The 20,011-nt window shown below is 45.5% G+C and overlaps 1 protein-coding gene across 6 annotated transcripts in view; it reads right to left on the reverse strand.

The window, feature by feature from the left end:
* Nucleotides 1-20,011, reverse strand: part of LOC115385941 (NACHT, LRR and PYD domains-containing protein 12-like) — a 199,453-nt gene that overhangs the window by 175,865 nt on the left and 3,577 nt on the right. For 3 of the 6 annotated variants that reach the window (XM_030088051.1, XM_030088050.1, XM_030088048.1), the window contains exons 2-9: nt 18,622-18,815; nt 18,195-18,307; nt 17,631-17,688; nt 17,248-17,364; nt 12,382-12,443; nt 10,461-12,261; nt 5,921-6,094; nt 5,059-5,241 (exon numbers count right to left, since the gene is read on the reverse strand). In XM_030088051.1, the coding sequence (XP_029943911.1) occupies nt 5,059-5,241; nt 5,921-6,094; nt 10,461-12,261; nt 12,382-12,443; nt 17,248-17,364; nt 17,631-17,677 (2,384 nt within the window). In that variant the 5' untranslated portion in view covers nt 17,678-17,688; nt 18,195-18,307; nt 18,622-18,815. The remainder of the gene's footprint in view (nt 1-5,058; nt 5,242-5,920; nt 6,095-10,460; nt 12,262-12,381; nt 12,444-17,247; nt 17,365-17,630; nt 17,689-18,194; nt 18,308-18,621; nt 18,816-20,011) is intronic. The other 3 variants (XM_030088052.1, XM_030088046.1, XM_030088053.1) reach the window with 3 other exon arrangements.

Below are 20,011 nucleotides of genomic sequence, written 5' to 3' on the forward strand. Positions count from 1 at the left end.
AGTCATTGAGAGCTAAAGCAGGTTCAGACAGGAAGAGTTCAGCAATGTAAAGTTCAAACAGCTGAAGCCAACAGGAGGAGAAGAGTTCTGTTCAGACACATCTCAGATCTCCAGCTCACACAGCAGCTACAAACCGAGGACTTCTTCTCTTTTTCATCGACACATATGAGCTGAGCTTAACAAGAAATAGAAGGAAACAATGTATAGTTTACTTTGTACAACTCTTGCCTCAACCTGTTCTATTAGCTGATGAGACCTCATGGAATGAATTCATTTTACACACACAGACAGACACAGAAGATGAGTTGGCACCGCTGTGGCATCTCCTCTGGGTGGGGGATTTGTTTATTCATCTCCCGGCAGATGGTAAGTTTGCTGAGCTTCTTATTTTAGTGCTGGACTGAGTGTTGGGTGGGCAGCGCCTCACTCTCCCGCAGTTTTCACATGTGCCGACCGTGGCTGTAAGTGACACGGTTGTTGTTAGCTTAGCCGCTGTGGTGGAGACGCCACTCACGCCCAGTGTTGCCAGGTGGGAAATGTAGGATTATCGTACCAAAGACATAAAATTAGTGTATTTTGAGGAAAATTATCGTACACCCGTCATAATTAAACTAAACAAGTCTATTGATGTCTATAGTCACTCTAGTAGCCTTTCTCCAGTCAGTCTCACTCTGGCCTGAGCTGAGTCTATTAGCAGGCCTATGAACGTGATTTTCTGACAAGGAAGAAAAACAATCATTTCTAGGTTCAAATTGAAGCCGAGATTCAACAGGTGTGCCGTGAGTTGCCTTGTGTGATCTGCTGCCTCCTGGCGGGAGGATGCCGCAATGAGCCAATCGTCGATGTACGTGGCGACGCGGAGACCCCGCCCCCTCAGGGGTCCCACCGCCGCCTCCGTACATTTCACAAACACTCTCGGGCTCAATGACAGACCAAACGGGAGAAATAGATATCCGTAACTTGTCCCCTGAAAGGCGAACCGAAGATATTTTCGGTGTGGTGGGTATATTGGGATGTGAAAATAAGCGTCTTTCAAGGTCGATTGAGGTGAACCAATCGCCTGGTCGCAGAAAACGCAGCAGGGAGGCGTGCGTTAACATCCTGAATTTGTATTTCCTGAGGTGACTGTTTAGATCTCTGAGATCTAAAATTGCACGTTTGCCGCCACCTCTCTTCTTGGGAACCAGGAAATATCTTGAATAAAACCCACTCTGGCGGTGTTCGGGAGAAATAATTCTTATAGCTCTTTTCTCTAACAGAGAAGAAATCTCTTCCTGCAGAAAACGAGCAGTGTCGCCATGAGCTTGTGACTGAATTACTCCTCTGAACTGCGGAGGTGTTACAGCAAACTGGAGCCAGTATCCCCTTCTCAGTGTCCTGATAACCCACTCCGAGTTTGTGCACTCTGACCAGCCTGCTATCTGCAGTGACAGCGGGCTGACAGGCCAATCTGTCATGCATGGAGTACCGGCGCCCTCTAGCAGCACCGCCGCGCGGAGCTGCTTGTTCGGTACTGCGCATGCGCGAGCCGAGACTTGCGTCACAGGCTCGTCTGTGCCGGAGAGACGAATCACTCCCTCCGGGACATGACAAATTTTGTTTTTCAACAAAGTTTTTGTTTTCTTTTTCATTTTTTGTAACTGCGCCCTCGGCAACGTGCCTGGATGCGACAGTGGAAACAAGTTTAATGCTGTACAACAATGAGAAGCACTTGTGAGACATATTAGTGGACCGCTGGGGGATTCCACCTGCTGGATGCTGTCTCCGCTTCTCTTTATGGGGCGCTGAGCCGGGTCGAACATTCCGACATCCAGACGCCGAACAGAACCGAGCTTTGTGAACCTGCTCGCGGGGCCTGGGGTGCAGACTGAGGTTTGGGCACCCTGGGGATCTTGAAAGCGGGTGGTGGTGGCCGAGCCGCTGCCTTGGCATAGGATTGGCGGGGAGCTGGAGGCTTGGAGGACGGCGCCCTCCTCGGCAAACACAGCTTCAGGGCTTAATCCTCCCACTTTTTCTGCTCACACCTCTTCTGCATGGAGGCTACTGCCGAGCCGAAGAGACCCTGGGGTGAAATAGGAGTATCGAGGAGATCCTCCTTCACCTTCGTCATCAGGGTGGTGAGGTTTAGCCAGCGCGCCCTCTCCTGCAGAACCATCAGCCCCATCGCTCTGCCCTGTGCCTGGATCGCCACCTTCTGCAGGTGGAGGCAGTGGTCGGTGATGATGCACATCTCCTCCCACAGTGTCGGGTCTGGCTTGGCTGTCATCTCCTCCTCCAGCTCCGCTTGATAAGCCATCAGGAGGGAGGTTGCGTTGACAGCCCGGGCTGTCAGTGCTGCCGCTCTGTACGCCTTCGCCGTGAGGCTGGACTGGAAGCGGTCTGCACTGTTTGGGAGTGTGCACCCCGGGGAGGACAGTGATGTTTTCGGGTGGAGATGAGCCGCCACCACGGGCTCCACCAGAGGGATTTTACGGAGACCGTGACTTTCCATTCCCTCGCAGTCGAGCACGGAGCTGCCTGCCACGGGGTGTTTCTCCCTGTACGGCTTGTCGCGCCACGAGACAGTGAGTTCATCCAGCAGCTCTGGAAAAATCAGCAGTAGCTGTTTGACTGATCTTTTCACCTTCGGCAACCTTTTCCCATCAAAAGGGGAGCACGTCACCTCAGGCTGCGCCTCAGGCCACTGGATGTGGAGCTTAGCCGTGGCGCGTTTGCACACATCCTGCAGGTCTAAGTCCATCACCGGGGAAGTGGAATCCCCGTCTCCTGCCGGAGCTGTCATTGTGGTTTGGGGTTTTGCAACCCGGACCGACAGAGCCAGTGAGGAATCGTCCTCTGCCTCATCTGTCATGAGAAGATCCGATCCTCCGCCTGAGCCGCTGTCTGCCGCTTCAACGACGTAACCCAGCAGACCTGTTGTGAGGTTGGAATCATCAATGGGCAGCGGATCTATAAAGTCGAGCTGGTCCCCCAGCTGGGTCCAGCCTCAGCTTCGGGGGCCACCTCCATGAGGTCCGTCGGCTCTTGCCCTGCTGCGGTGGAAGCCATTACCGGGTCGCCACCAGACAAATCCGTTAAACGAGCCAGGTGGCGACGAAGCACTTTGAGGGAGAGGCGAACACAGTGGATGCACTCTTCCCAGGACTCAAAGGCGGCTTGGGCATGTTTCAAGCCGAGACACACGAAACACATCGGGTGAGTGTCCCAGCTCTATATTTTATTACCGCAGGGGCAGGCTTGTGCCTTTGGTTTAGCCTCGGCCTCCATGGCGGCGACGGCGTTAGCCATGCTCACCTACAGCTGCAAAGCTGTGAAGCGGGCTATGCTGCACCGGCTAACACTAACCTGGCTAGGCTAGTGGGTAGCGGGAGCAAGCTGGAAGTCTTGCGACTTCCAGGGGCTTATAGCGGGAGTATTGCTACTTTTCGTCAGCGTTAGCTGGTAAAGCTAATGCCCCTGAGTATTGCTACTCGGGAGTGTTGCCACTCGGTTGCTTTTGTCGTTGAAAATATTGCTATTTTCACCAGCGGCTCAGACTACTGTTTGGAGACAGGCTAGTCTGACCAGTATCACTCGGCTTCTGTGTCAAGCCGAGAACCCAGCGCCCAGCGACCAAGTCTTTTGCTCGTTCTGTGGACGGTTAAGCTAGGTCCCGGTTAAGCAGCTAGTGCAAGTGAGGAGGTACGGAACTTCTGCTCATAGCAAGAAGAGGTTTTAAAATGACGGGAAGCGCAGTGTCAGGACTATTTATAGGGGAAGGGTCTCCACCCTCTCTGACACTGACGTGCTTGACTCCAGCCAATCATGGCTGGCGGAGTGCAAGAGGAGCTTCTGATGAGGTCACGCTGTAGGTGTTCCCAATGTGAGACACGGAACGAATGCTATGAAAGAGAACCATTTGTATTTAAATTTGGTTTAACACCATTGGCATATACAAATGAGTATAAATACCTTGGCCTGATATTGGATAAACATTTGACCTTTAAACCAGCCATAGGTGTTCTATCTGACTCAGCTGGTAGAGCTGTGGGGTCTTTACTGAACAAAGTTAAGAACTGTAGAGACCTCGGCTTTAAGTCTTTTACCCATCTGTAAAGAAAAATGGTTTGCAGAAATATTTTTCAGAAATATGGAATAAGCCCAAATTAAGAACTTATTGCCTTATAAAAAACACATATGACGTTGAAAAATATGTTGAACAAAATCTGTCCAAAACCCAAAGATCTCTCTGCGCCCAGTTACGTGTTGGTACTTTACCTCTGGCCATAGAAACAGGCAAGTTTAGAGGTGAACCTGAGGAACAGAGATTGTGCCTGCTCTGTGACTTAAAACAAACTGAGGATGAGATTCATGTCATGTTCCATTGTCCTCTCTATGATGAATTCAGGAATGTATTTTTTTGAAAAAATGAGTTTGTCTTGTAATAATTTCTTTTTCTTAAATGATTATGATAAACTGGAAATATGTTTTAGAAAGGGAGTTTTTCATACAGCCAACTTTATTTGTAAAGCTTGGGAAAAGAGAAAAAATGTGTTGTATATTTGATTGCACACTATGCAATGCTGTATATGTTTAGTGTCTTATAAGCCCATGTGGGCTGGGCACATTGAGTGCATGACACTTTAATAAAATTCATTCATTCATTCATTCGTTCATTCATTCATTCATCCTCAGTTACTGGATCATTGTTCTTTTGGAGAGCTGAATTGATGAAAACACAAAACTGAAGCAGAGCCCAGTGGAGGCCATGTCAACAGCCAAGGTTACTGGATATAAAGCTAAGAAGTCAAGACTTTGCAGAGCTGGTGACAGTTTGGAGCTCCAGCTGGGAGATCAATGACAGCTTGTTCCATCAGAGATCAGCCTGCTTTGAAAGCTGAAGGTCAACATGGAACAGAGGTTCACAATTAAAGATCCACTGCAGCACCTTTCTTCTTCTTCTAAGAAGTCTGTTTCTCATGGAGATCCTCAGTGTGGATCACTCTCAGATCAGCCTTATGTCTGCACTTTAGTGTCAGCACTACTTTCACTGAAACAAACTCAAACATGGAGTCTGACCTCAAAGTCTGCAGACTGCAGAGTGGACTCTCCAGAAAACCACACAACTGCTCAACTCCTGAATCCAGTTGCTGGTTCCCGCTCAGATCCAGATGCTCCAGATATTTTAGGAGGGAGGGATTGGACTTCAGAGCTGAGACCACAGAAGAACAGCTGCTCTTTGAAAAACTGCAACATTCCAATCTAAATAAAGAGAGAAAGAAGTGAGACAAGAGGACAAAGTTTAATGTTGAATTAATTCAAGAGGTTCAGACTGGAAGAGTCTGTTTGAACTGAAGCCAACATCTCAGATCTCCAGTTAACACAGCAGCTACACACCAAGGACTTCTCTTTTCCTTGCTCTTTTTCCTTTTCATGGACACACAAGAACTGAGTTTAACAACAAACACTCGGAAACAAAGTACACACACACACACACACACACACACACACACACACACACACACACACACACACACACACACACACACACGTGTGTATTTATATCCTCGTGGGGACATTCCATTGACTCCCATTCATTTGTAGCCCCTAACCCTGACCCTTACCCTAACCCTAACCCACACCAAAACAAAGCGTAGCCCTAAAGAAATGTTTTAGCACTTTTACTTTTTTCAGTAACAACAACATGGCCAAGAAAACACTGTTTCCCCCCATGGGGACCCAAAAAAATGTCCCCACGAGGTAGGTCGTGCCAGGTTTTCCTATCCTTGTGGGGACATTTGGTCCCCACAAGGACAGAAATACCCGTACACACACACACACACACACACACACACACACACACACACACACACACACACACACACACACACACGCACGCACACACACACACACACACACACACTTCAGACAGTGAACTGACCTCAGAGTCTCCAGTTTACAGTTTGGACTCTCCAGTCCAGAACACAGGATCTTCACTGATGAATCATTCAGCCTGATGTCACTCAGGTCCAGGTGTTTCAGATGGGAGGAGTCAGATTTCAGAGCTGAGGAGATCACTTCACAGTCAGAATCAGAGAGTCCACAGTCAGAAAGTCTGTAATGAGACAGAGAGAAGACAGGAAGTTGCTATGAGACAGGACACTTTGTTGGATTCCTTCTGTTTGACATCAGAGCTTCAGCTCATCTTGTCTGGTTTGACTTTGGGTTCATGTGGACATGAAGGAGAGAACATGGAGTTCCAGGTGTTTTGAACATGCCATTCAAAATGTTGAAGTAAAGGTGGTTGGATGTCCTGGCCCTTGAAAAACAGTTTGTGAACATCTGTCAGAGGTCTGAGTGATTGAACAGCTCTCATAGATATACACTTCACTGAAGGACGAAAAGTGTGTTCAGCTGCTGCTTAATTAAAAAAAACGGATTGGTTGTCCTGTTTGTACCCCCTCTAGGGGACAGAATGTGGATAAACTACTTGATTACAACATTGGCAAAGTATAACACTGTAAATTTGAAACCCTATCACGGCACTGAAAGAATATTAAACAAGGTTACTATTTAAAACTTAAAGGATAAGTTCGGCTCAAACAGTTTTCATGTTGTGTATGGAATGAAGTACAACAATATACTCACACAGAAGGCTTTTCTGATCCGAACAGTGCTTTGGGAGAAAGTTACATCCAAAATCAAGTGGCGCACATCCCTATACTGTTAGCAGATTGGGCATGTATAGCGCCGCTAGCAAAACAGCTCCAAAAACTCATTAGTTTCACCAATATTTCATCATGGTCCGCTCACGGCTCTCCTCCATGACAGCCCGGTGTCGCAAGATGTGTCATATATGCAGATATATGTTCGATTTGAATGTACTACTTAGCATCCACGCGTATCTAGACACCTACATCTAGATATCTATATATCTAGGCAGTAGTGTGACGAGCATAGATATCTTATAGAACATGACGAGAGCTACGGAAGCCACAGTGTTGTTTTGTGGTGTGTTTTTTCAACTGTCGATTCTAACGCATGTTTCTGATTCCTGCTCTTGGAATAAACATCCTCACGCTGCCAAAGGCCCCTGGACTTCTTTCAAGCATATTACAGAGATAAATGTTTTGGTTGTTTTGTTGACCTCTGAACTGAAAGCTTTGTTTACGGCTGCAGCGCGCATGGACAGGACGGCTCATCATCAACCTGAGGCGACACACGGTGCTTTTTTTTTCCAATGTAGTGTAAAATGGACGAATATCTGTCAGATGAAGATGTTGTGGATGAGAACTTTGAATGATTTTCTCTTTAGCAAAAGCAGCATTAGCATTGAGCATCATCAGTCGAAAAAACACACAAACAACAACACTGCGGCTTCTGTAGCTCTCGTCACACTACCGCCTCGACATATAGACATAGATATCTAGATGTAGGTGTCTAGATACGCGTGGACGCCAAGTAGTACATTCAAATCGAACATATATATGCATATATGATATATCTCGTGACACCGGGCTGTCATGGAGGAGAGGCGTAAGCGGACCATGATGAAATATTGGTGAAACTGAGTTTTTGGATGATTAAAGCTGTTTTGGTAGCGGCACTATACATACCCAATCTGCTAACAGTGTATGGATGTGCACCGCTCGATTTTGGATCTAACTTTCTCCTGAAGCACTGTTTGGATCAGAAAAGCATTCTGGGTGAACATATTGTTGTACTTCATTCCATAAACAACGTGAAAACTGTTTAAACCGAACTTATCTTTTGATTAACCGGATCCGAGGTTTTAAGCAGTTGATGATGAAATGGCTCAGTCCTTACTTGCCGGTAGATGCTGGTGTTCATGCCTTGGTAAGTGTGAAAACCATAGTAATAGCATGAAGCATCCACTGAGAAATCACTCAACTCAAATTCTGAGTGGTACACATAATTACCCAGCAGTAATGAAAATATGTTCAATGTAAGCATACCTCAGACAAATACCTCAGGATCACCAATTCAATTCAGCTTTATTTATATTGTGCTGAACACAACACAGTCATTTCTAGGCACTTCCACAGAGAAACCCACCAGCTATTACTGCTAATGACGCAACATCAGTGTTTATGCACTGATGTCACATGATTAGCAGATGTTGGCAGAGTTCTCATAGTGCTGTGGCAGACGGTGCACTTATACGCAGTGTGTAAAACCACTAACAAATGCCGTACAGTTGTGCAGAGCTTTCGGACAGATGTCGTACATTACATGGAGACGGCATTTTGTTCTCCAGCACTTCGGGCTGATCTTATTCACATCTTGCACTTCACGGACTGTGGGTGAATTGATCTAATAAAAAGGTGTTCCGGCATAAATTCTGTGGATTGCTTGGCACAAATGCGCATGCATGTTTTAAAGCTTTGTAAAAAGCCAGGTGAATCATCACTTCTACCTGTGATTTTGAGGAGGAAAGTTCTGGACTGTACAATGAATATCAATCTGGAAGATGCTATTTCTGTCAGGGGGGCAGGTGGAAGGACCCACGCGCAGGCAGCCAGGTGGAGTTCAAACTCATTGATTTTCAGGAACAGGAACACCGGAATACAGGAACGCTAAGCTGAGCCGACATGCAGGCAAGGACACAGAAGCACGCAGACAGACCCACAAGGAGCCAACAAGACACCAGGGGAGCAGGACTTAAATAGGGGCAGACATAGGTGTGGCACATTAGGTGGTAACGAGGCAGGAGTACATGAGGGCAGGTGACTTGACAGGAGAACATGAGGGCAGACAAACACAAAACAGGACCTGAGCGCCCCCACATGGCCGCAGGGGCACAGGGCGTGACAATTTCACATCATCAAAGAGCCTATGCTGTATATCTACTGATTGACAATGAGGAACAATACATCAATATAGCAGAGAAAAACATTTGTAAGGTGAAGATGACACAAGGAGGAGAAGGAGAAATTGTTGTGTCATTTAATTATTGCATGTATGCCATTCTGAAACTCCTAATGCTTTTATAAACTGGTAACAGTTTGACGAGATATAGTGAGATCAGTCCGAGAGCACACGTAGGACAGTGTGTGCTTGTATGACCTCATGCATTGATCCGTGACAATCCGAAGGGAAATTTTTAGTTTTCCTAAGACTGTGTTTTTGTTTTCTTTTTTTTGTTGGTCCTGCGACAGAGTGGCAAACTGTCCAGGGTGGACTCCGCCCTCGCTCATATGATGCTGGGATTGGCTCCAGCCCCCCACGACCCTGAAAATGACAAGCGGCTAGGAAAATAAATGAATGAATTGATGTTTTGACTGTTTCTTTCTCCCATGTTTTTGGAGTAACCACGCAGACAGTTCAGACTCCTGCCGCATATGGCAGATTGATCTTGGACTGATCAGGTATAACCCTGCATCACCCACTCCGCCACAGTCCGCAACAAAATATTAAACATGTTTCAAATTTTGGACAGCCTTGGACAGTGGCACATTGATTTCCCATCATCTCACAACACATTTCATGAAGCCACACACCAGTCAATTTGCCTTCTTTGTTCGTTGTGAATAGGGGTACAGCTGTGCATAAAAGCGTACACCAGCATGTACTGCTGTCGGCATCCAAAAGACCTCAACGAAGTGAGTTCATCAGTGTGAAAGAGGTTGAAATATCTGTTCTGAATCTTGGGTGGGAGGAAAGACAGAAACCACCCTGCTGGGCACTTCTGTGCTTTTGCCTTCTCTTTTCTTGGGAGAATGACTACAACAGATTGTGGACATTGTTCCAGGGGTTTGATTTTTGAGTTTGGCATAGTTATGTTGACTGTTCTGCTTTTGTTCTTGTTTTATCATCATCTTCTTTTGTTCGGTGATCATTGTGTTGCTCAGGTGGGTTCTTTCTCGAATATCTGGGTTTTTCTGAAACCTCAACAAATGTGTATGTGAGAGAAAATCCACTCACAAATCGCTCCAGCATTCTGAATAAAAGAACAACTGAGAATATGAAGCTCATAACAAAAGTAAAAGCAAACAAGCGAAGCGGTTCTGGTGTTTGTGTTATATCCAGTCTGAGTCTGTGGTAAACTGACACAGTTACCTATTTTCACAAAGATCACTTTTTCGATTATCTGGCAAACATGGCAGAATTATTAGGAAAAAACTATTGTATTTGCCCATCTGGAAAATATCACCCAATGTCTGTTTTTAGAATCATCAGCACTTTAAAATACATTGGACTTTATGAGTACTTTCATTTTTATTAACGAAGCAATCAACCAAAACTATATAATGAAAAATTGAAGCTTGGACATCTGAATAATAATCATGAGTAAACATGAGTTGTTGTCAATCATCCGACAAGTTGACGATCAAAATCATTTTTTTGTTAAAGTTCCAGTTTGATCATGACGGATCACTGAGCGACCTCTCCACAGAGTAACTCCAGGAAGTACTGCCTACAAACATCGCTGAGATATTGATCATGACATGTGGACTCACCGAAACTTCCTGCAGTTCCTTACAGCTGCGATAAGTCTCCTTCGTCCCTCCCTTGATGTGTTGTACTTCTCCAGGTCCAACTCTTCCAGGACCTGGTCTGACATCTGCAGCATGTAGGCCAGAGCTGAGCAGTGGATCTCAGAGAGTTTCTTCTCTGATCTGTTCTCTGACTTCAGGAACTCTTGGATCTCCTGATGTACTGAGAGGTCCTTCATCTCCATCAGACAGTGGAAGATGTTGATGCTTCTGTCAGGAGACTTTTTGTCACTATTCATCTCCTTCAGACCCATGGTGACTCTCTGGAGGGTTTCTGGACTGATCTCTGTTCGACCCAGGAGACCTTCTAAGAGTCTCTGGTTGGATTTCAGAGAGAGGCCATGAAGGAAGCGGACAAACAGGTCGAGGTGACCATTCTGACTTCTGAGGGATTTCTCAAGAACTTTCTGCAGGAATATGTCAAGAGAAGTGAAAACATCATCATGATGATGTCTCTTGTCGATGAAGGTCTTCAGTACGTCTGTCTTCCTGTTGGTGAAACAGTGGAACATGAAGACTGCAGCCAGAAACTCCTGAACAGTCAGATGGAAGAAGCTGTAGACGACTTTCTGGAAGATCACAGACTCTCTTTTGAAGATCTGAGTACAGATTCCAGAGAACAGCGAGGCCTCAGTCACATCCAGACCACACTGCTCCAGGTCTTCTTGGTAGAACACCATGTTTCCTTTCTCCAGATGTTCAAAGGCCATCCTGCCCAGCTTCAGAAGAAGCTCCCTGTCAGCCTCCGTCAGCTCCTGTGGACCCGTCTCAGGTCCTTCATGGTACTTGAGCTTCTTCCTGTGTGTCTGAACCAGCACAAAGTGGGAGTACATGTCAGTCAGGGTCTGGGGCAGCTCTCCTCTCTGCTCGCTGCTCAACATGTGCTCCAGAACTGTAGCAGTGATCCAGCAGAAGACTGGGATTCCACACATGATGTGGAGGCTCCTGGATGTCTGGATGTGGGAGATGATTCTGCTGCTCAGCTCCTCATCACTCAGCCTCCTCCTGAAGTACTCCTCCTTCTGGGCGTCAGTGAAGCCTCGCACTTCTGTCAGTCTATCCACACATGTTGGAGGGATCTGATGGGCCGCCGCCGGTCGGGAAGTGATCCAGACCCGAGCCGAGGGCAGCAGATCCCCCCGGATGAGGTTAGTGAGCAGCAGGCTGACTGAAGACTGCTGGGAGACGTCAAGCAGCCGCTGACTGCTGCTGAAGTCCAGAGAAATTCTGCTTTCATCCAGGCCGTCAAAGATGAAGAGCAGCTTGCAGACAGCCAGCTCCTCTGCCGTCAGCTTCTGGAGCATGGGATGGAAAACAGCCAGCAGCGAGAGGAGACTGTACGGCCGCTCTCCCAGCAGGTTCAGCTCTCTGAAGGAGAGCACCACCAGCACACTGACATCCTGGTTCTCCAGGCCCTCGGCCCAGTCCAGTCTGAACTTGAGCACCGAGAAGGTTTTTCCACTGCCGGCCACGCCGCTGGTCAGAACCACTCGGATGTGTCTGAGCTCCTGGGCTGAGGCTTTAAAGATGTCCTGAACCCTGATGGCAGTGTGATGGAGGCTCTCCTTCCTGGAAGCTGTCTCCAGGTGCTTCAACTCAGGTTCCCTCTGAAGCTCCTCACTGAGTCCCTCTGTGATGTGGAGCTCAGTGTAGATCCTGTTGAGGAGGCTTCCTCCTCCTGCTTCATCACTTCCTTCAGTCACACGTTCAAATCTCCTCCTCAGACTCTTCTTATGTTCTTCTAGAAGCTGCTGCAGACCAACACCTGCTCAAAGACAACAACAACAATCAGACTGCACACAAACAACAAGCTTTCATGTCTCTACAACACAACAAGTCCAGTGAAGACAAACCAGACCCTCAGCAGACACATGTCCACTCTTACTTGGTGCAGCGACGCTTCTGGAGCTTTCTGGCTGCTCCTCACAGACATCACTCTTCTTCTCTCTGTGGACACCAAGAAACATTTACTCTGAGCAACACACAGCAAAGACACTAAGATCCAGCTGCTTCACAATTTTGCAGCTGAACCTTAAAATGAGCACAAGTCTCACACTGGTTTGAAGATAAAAATATAAAATATAGTTTATTACTTTGAATCTAAAGGTCCAAGTTCAGCACTGTAGTTTGGATGATATTCTCCAGAAATCTAGTGGATTACTTTTGGACCAGTCACTCTTCATAGACAACCTGCTCGAAGTGATCTCGAAGTGTGGCTTGCAGGTAAACTGCCGCCCGCAGCAACATTTCTGGCGGTTCACAATGAATTCCACACACTAAAAAATGTTGGATTATTTTGTTAACCCAATCGCTGGGTTATGAAATCGGTCACCCAATTTGGGCTATTATAATCCATTTGGAGTTATTTGTTGCAACTCTTTTGTTGGGTTCGAGTCCATCAGACCCAACATGGATTTTTAAACTCAGCACATGGGTTGTTTTGACCACTGTTGGGTTGTCAACAGGTCCGTGTGTCACTTCCATCTTCTCTTTCTGCAACACAGAAAAACAGAAGTGGTCCTCTGCCTCTGTAAAGCACAACCGGTTTGTGCTAATTTACATTACATATCTAATTCACATGACTGTGCGGCGTCATGTCATGTGAATTAAATATGTAATGTAAATAAGCATGTCATCATGTAATGCCATCCACAGAAAAATTTGCTTGAGCGAACACCCTCCATGTAGTTAGCATGAACCAACTAGCTCGATAACGCATGTAGCTTGCTAGCGACACTATGTATAACGTTTGCATTGACAGCTGTCGAGGCGGCTGTGGTTTAGTGGGGTGCGCAGTCTTACAATCAGGAGGTTGTAGGTTCGACTCCTGTCTCCCACATGTCACAACCCCCCAGCTGTGGGTAAAATAGCACCACTGCCTTGTGGTCATCACAAAGGCCTCCTCTTGCATTGCAGCACCTTCCAGCAACTCCTGTGGCCAAGCTGATACCAACTGTAAGAGTCAGTCCCCTCCATTCCACTGGGCATCTCAGTTTCTCAATAGAAACTTCGCCTTGGCTTGTTCATGATCTCTCTCGAGATTGAAGAAGCTTGTCCTCATCGAAAAATCGATGGACTGCTGAAATTATTATTTTTTTTGAATAGGTTTTGAAAATTAGCTGTTTATGAATCAGATGAATCCTTTTTTGGGAGACTAAACCAATGTGTTTACTTGAATTAACACAGAATTGTAGTTAATTTGACCCAGAATTTGGCCACATTCAACCAGTATATATATGGTAAAATTGACCCAGGGCTGAAATTAATTTGCTGCAACATTTGGGTTAAAAATGAGCACAATAGCTCGACAGTAGCTCAGTTGGTAAAGCAGGTCGTCTTATAACCGGAAGGTTGGCGGTTCGATCCCCACTCCTGCAGGCGTAAAACTGTCGTTGTGTCCTTGGGCAAGACACTTCACCCACCGTGCCTCGTATGAAAGTTGTGAGAGTGAATGGTTGGTGGTGGTCGGAGGGGCCGATGGCGCAGATTGGCAGCCTCGCTTCCGTCAGTCTGCCCCAGGGCAGCTGTGGCTACAGCAGTGGCTTACCGCCACCCAGTATGGAGTGAATGAATAATGCAATGTAAAGCGTCTTTGAGTTAAAACCAATGCATTATTATTATTATTAATATTCAACCCAATCATATGGTAGAATCGACCCGGACTAACATTGATTTGACCCAATGACTGGATTAAATCTGTGAACCGATTTGTTGGGTTAAAAAGACCAAGCCATTTTGTTGGGTAAAAGCAACTACTGTTGGGCTGGTCCAATATTGATTAACTGTTGGGTTTAAAAAATAAACCAATTTGGGTTGTTTTTACCATTCTTTATATAGTGTGCAGTTGTTAGTTTCCATGCTGTTATGGCTCTATTTGCATTGTTTTTAGCGCCGTCTTGGGAGCAGCAGTAAGTTTGTGTTTGGTTTCAATCTCACTTTACCTCCCTCCCAGAAATCCACAGTGCAATGTTTTGCTTTTTTTTTTTTTTTCAGCACTGGTTTGCGTTAACTGCCTCACCTTACTCTGTCTTCATGAGGAGACTCTGACCTCAGACGGCAGCCGGAGTCGGGTCCCCCGAAAAAAATATTGTCGCCGAAAAGGCAGTTTGTAAGATAAGTGGACAAACACTTGCTTTGTCGTACCTCATGAGGCGGATAAAGTCATGTCCCTGATCTGCAAGCAGGTCAATGCAATGCTCAAAGATTTCAACCCAAAACGCTGTTATGATACCAATCATAAAACCTTCAACAAATTCACAGGTGAACACAACAATCAGCTTGAACAACTTAAAGCAGAACTAAATAACATTTTTACCTCAATAAATGTTTTTCAGAATCCCTGTGGGGGTAAACAAAGAATTGGCGTGGTGATTCGCCGGTTCCCCCCCCACCCCCCCCCCCCCCCACCCACCCCCACCCACCCCCCACCCCCCCCCCCCCCCCCCCAGTGTCTCTGTCCTGAAAGCAGCACTTGCAACTTTCAGAGGATCCGACCCGACGAAATATCGCGAGAACAAACCTGCTTTACGGCACTCACACGGAAGTACAAGCATACAAGCGCGTAAAACAAAACATGAAACCCTTGTGAGCCTTAGCAGCACCACCCTTCAGTGCTCAGGGATGGCAGAACCAAATACACAGAAAAAACCTTTGTCTGATGAGCAGAAAAAAAGGAAACTGATTCTGAGCGTTCTCTGCAGGCGGGTGTGTGTGTGTGTGTGTGTGTGTGTGTGTGTGTGTGTGGGGGGGGGGGGGGGTGACGGACGGACGTGGATAAGGTTCACAACAGTGAGCTTTCACAGGAGACCAGTAGGAGGAGCGCAAGAGCAACAGTTGCATCGTTCTGCTTTAAAAGACACTGCACTGCACAGCAGTCACTTCTCACCAGTCTGACTAAAACTGATGAAAGTCAAAGGACTGTGTCAGCATCTGTTGATGAATGTAGGCAATGCCTATATGTAGTGGGTAGGTGAGGTGTGTGTGTGTGTGTGTGTGTGTGTGTGTGTGTGTGTGTGTGTGTGTGTGTGTTCTTGTACATATAGTAAGGACCAAAATTCACTTTTCACCAACAGAGTGAGGACATCTTTGCAAAGTGAGGACATTTTTGCCGGTTGTCACTTTTCAAAAGGCCTTTTTTGATCTTGTTGAGGGTTAAGACTTGGTTTTGATTAAGGGTTACAATTGGGTTTAGGTTAGGTTTAGGGCATAGGTTAGGGTTAGGCATTTATTTTTGATGGCTCGGGTTAGGGTAAGGGGCGAGGAAGTGCATTATGTCAATGAGTGTCCTCACAACGATATAAGTACAAACGTGTGTGTGTGTGTGTGTGTGTGTGTGTGTGTGTGTGTGTGTGTGTGTGTGTGTGTGTGTGTGTGTGTGTGTACTTATTGCGATGACCAGAATGAGTTTTAAACCTGAGAATATTTTAGTGAAGTCAGGACATTTTTGCCAATCCTCACTTTTCGACCGACCTTTTTGAGGGTGAAGATTTGATTTTTGGATTCGGGTTAGAATTAAGTTTAGGTTAGGTTTAGGGTGTGGGTTAGGGCTTGGCATTTATTTTTGATGGTTAAGGTTAGTGTAAGGGGCTCAGAAATGCATTCTGTCAATGGATGTCCTCACAACTACAGAAAGTACAAGAACGTGTGTGTCAAGAGGGCAGTGTTTTCTTTTTATTATTAATCTTATTGTGTTATTTATCTGTAAAGCACTTCGTGCTACACTGTATGTGAAAAGTGCTTCCCAAATAAAATTTGATTTGATTTCAAGCTGGTGAGCTCCTTGACAGCTCAAGAAACCACCAGGTGAAGCAAGCTGTTCAGTCATAGAGTATTTGTGCACGATTGTGTTTAGAAAGAGGCCGACATCTCCATGCTGTCCTTCATATTTCAACAACAGAGATAGAGGTATGTTTAGTCACATTTTACAGGTTTTTACAGTTTTTGTTCTTTTGTATGATTTATTGGCATATAAATTCAACCATTTTTATACCATCCATCCATCTTCCACCGCTTATCCGGGGCCGGGTCGCGGGGGCAGCAGTCTCAGCAGAGATGCCCAGTCTTCCCCATCCCCAGACACTTCCTCCAGCTCTTCCATTTTTATACTTCTGTATTTATTTTTAATTTTGTAAGTTTTGCTCTTCCATACATGAACACCAGGCTATGATTATGAAATGTTATGCAATTCAGTTTCTTCATGTGTGTGGTTTTTTTTTGTTTTTTGTTTTTTTTTTTGTTGGGGGGGGCTTTTGTTTTAGACTCCAGAGTGGATCGTTTTTTTGAATCACCAATTTTTTGAATCATTCTTTTTTGTTCAAGACTGAAGAGATCAGAATGAAAACATTTTTATCTTTGATTAGGCAAAGTTTGATTTTACGGCCTCTCTGGTCCTGTTGTGCACACAGAAGAAACCCCTAATCCGGGCAGCTATTCAGTTGGCTGGACAAATATTGACCCGAGGCCACATGAAGTTTCAGTCAAGTTTCACATCAAGTTTTACACATCAAGTTTCCCCTTTCTCAGACACTTTCACTCAGGAAATGTTTGTTAAATGCATCTGGTGGTGTGGTCAGTCGACTTTAACAGTTCTCCCAATTTTAGATTGAAGATCAGAGAATCTCCTTTATGACTGCATTAAAATCTGTCATCACACGTTAAATGATTTCACAAGTGTAATGATCACATTTTTTTTTGTCAAAACACAACCAATACACACTGGAACTGATGAAATAAAAAGGAAACAGTTTCTTACTTTGTGTCTGAAGGTCCACGTTCATCACTGAAGTCTGGAGGACTCTCTTTGGACCAATCACTCTTCAGAGACAAGCTGCTGGATTCTGAAGATTCTTTGTTTCTGAGCTGCTGACATCTACACACACACACACACACACACACACACACACATAGACAAGATTAATGAATTTCATCATAAACTCAGCTGTAAAGAGTCAAAGGTCAAAGGTCAGACCCACACAGCCAATGACTTTCAGACATGGTCAAAATGTTGTGTTGGATCATTGGTTGTGAACGCTCACTACAGCAGACTAAAACACCAGGTGCTGCATCTTTTCTTCTGTTTGGGTGTTTTAGTAGATTCTGGACGTGGACTCTGCAGGAGCAGCTGACGTCTCTTACCTGTCCACAGACTCTGGTCTGTCCTCCTCTTCATCCACACCAGACATGTTCAGTTAGGCTGAGAGAGAAAAGCAGCAACAAGGATCAGGAAAAAAACAGTTCAACACACACACACACACACACACACGCACACACGCTCACACACACACACACACACACACACACACACACACACACACAAACACACACACACACACACACACACACACACAGGTTCGTATTTCTATCCTTGTGGGGACCTTCCATTGACTCCCATTCATGTCTAACTCCTAACCCTAACCCTAACCCACACCACAACAAAGCCTAACCCTAAAGAAATGTTTTTGCACTTTTACTTTTTTCAGTAACAACAACATGGTCAAGAAAACACTGTTTCTCCTACTTAGGACCGGAAAAAGGTCCCCACAAGGCACGTCGTTCCACGTTTTGCTATCCTTGTGGGGACATTTGGCCCCAACAAGGATAGAAATACAAGAACACACACACACACACACACACACACACACACACACACACACATTGTCCACTTCAATGTTAAAGGACATCAGGTAGATAAAGACTCACCTGGCTCTCCTTCTTCAACACAGTTGACTGGAATTTGGACTCTTAACGATTTTCTGGTTCCACTGTTGTTCATGGATCACCTGAACAGAGCTGCTCCTCCTCCTGACAATAGGCTGATTCAACAGATTATTGTTTTTTCAGTGAGGGAAATGTTACTGAGGCACTGAAGCACTCTCTAACTTTAAGCGAAGAACCAAACGCTCAAAGTCTTTCAGTCCTTATTTGAATTGTTCTGTATTGATATTAAATTGTGAAATCTGTGTCGTAGCATTTGTGTGCCATCTTCAAATGTGGTTCAATTCAATTCAATTCAGCTTCATTTATACAGTGCCAAATACAACACAGTCATTTTAAGGCTGCTTTTACAGAGAAAACTAAACAGATCCACATGAGCAAGCATAAGTGACTGTGGAAAGGAAAAGCTCACTTTTAAAAGGAAGAAACCTTTGCAGAACCAGGCTCAGAGGTGGCGGCTTTCTGCTATACCGGTTGGGGTGAGGGGACAGAAAGGGAGAGAAGAATAGGACGGACAGATTGACTCTCTGAAACAACTCAGCGTTGCTCCGCTCGCAGCAGGTGGGTCAATATGGGGTTCCTCAGATGGAGATCCATGGGGGTATCCTGAGAGAGAGAGAGAGACAGAGAGAGAGATAACAGGAGGAAGAGAGTTCATGGACTAGAAGAGAGACCATGATTAATGGCATGCAGCAGTGAAACGTGGGGTGGGAAAGAAGAGAAGACGGCCTCCCTAACTGGAACTGGTTCCACATGGCATGAGCCTGAGATTACATTTAGGATAGAGCAGGGGTCGGCAACCCTTGGCACGCGTGCCACGGGTGGCACACCTGGCATTATCACTAGGCACGTTTACATGCGCCCCATATAATGGCTTATAGGGCAGAGCAGGTTGTAAATGTGTCATATAAACGCATGAGTGGATTGTATTCCGGAGCCGACTGTACGAGGTGGTGTACACCAATCGACAGTCTGCTCCGTGTCTCATATAAACGCCGCCTGACAGCCGAGCGGAAAAAAAATGGGAGATTATTTGTTCTTTGCATGCGTTCCCTCGTACGTAGTGACGTGATGACGTGTGCAGTAAACGAGAAGTAGGACAGTCTAAAACAAGCAGAAGAACTCGGTGGTGGTTGAGAAACACTTTTTTAATAAAAACCCTGCGAGAACGAACAGTACAGAGGCGAGATGGAAGCAAATCGTGCAACAGCGAGTTGTTTAAAGAGCTCCTTAGCAGAATACGAGCGATCGCCCCACCGGTGTTATGGATTAACTGGTTCTCGTGTTAACGAGTGACGGTGGAATTCTGTGTAAACACATGCTGATAACAGCAGTTGTTAAAGAGACTCACAAAAGACTTTCAACTTATACATTCTCTGTAACTGTAGAAAACCGATGTTTTCCAGAACGACTACAAGTCTCAGTGATCTATTAGTCACAAGTTAACACGGGCACCAGTTAATTCGAAACATTGGCATGCGGAGCACAAAGCACAAAGTTTATGAAAGCACTTTTTGGAGTTAATAACAGAAAAAATATCTTTAAATATATGACTGTACGTGCTTTATCTGAATGGAATACATTTCCAGGTATGTTGGAAATCTTTTTGTATTTTGTGTTAACTTGCGTTTTGGTTGATAATGGCACACACATTGATGAGAAAATTTTAAAGTGGCACTCCATGACAACAAGGTTGCCGACCCCTGGGATAGAGGATAATGTTCAGCTTAGAGTAAGAATTAAAGGATAAGTTCGGTTTAAACAGCTTTCACGTTGTTTATAGAATGAAGTAAAACAATATA

Source organism: Salarias fasciatus, chromosome 3, assembly GCF_902148845.1.
Source record: "Salarias fasciatus chromosome 3, fSalaFa1.1, whole genome shotgun sequence".
NCBI classification, from domain to species: domain Eukaryota; kingdom Metazoa; phylum Chordata; class Actinopteri; order Blenniiformes; family Blenniidae; genus Salarias; species Salarias fasciatus.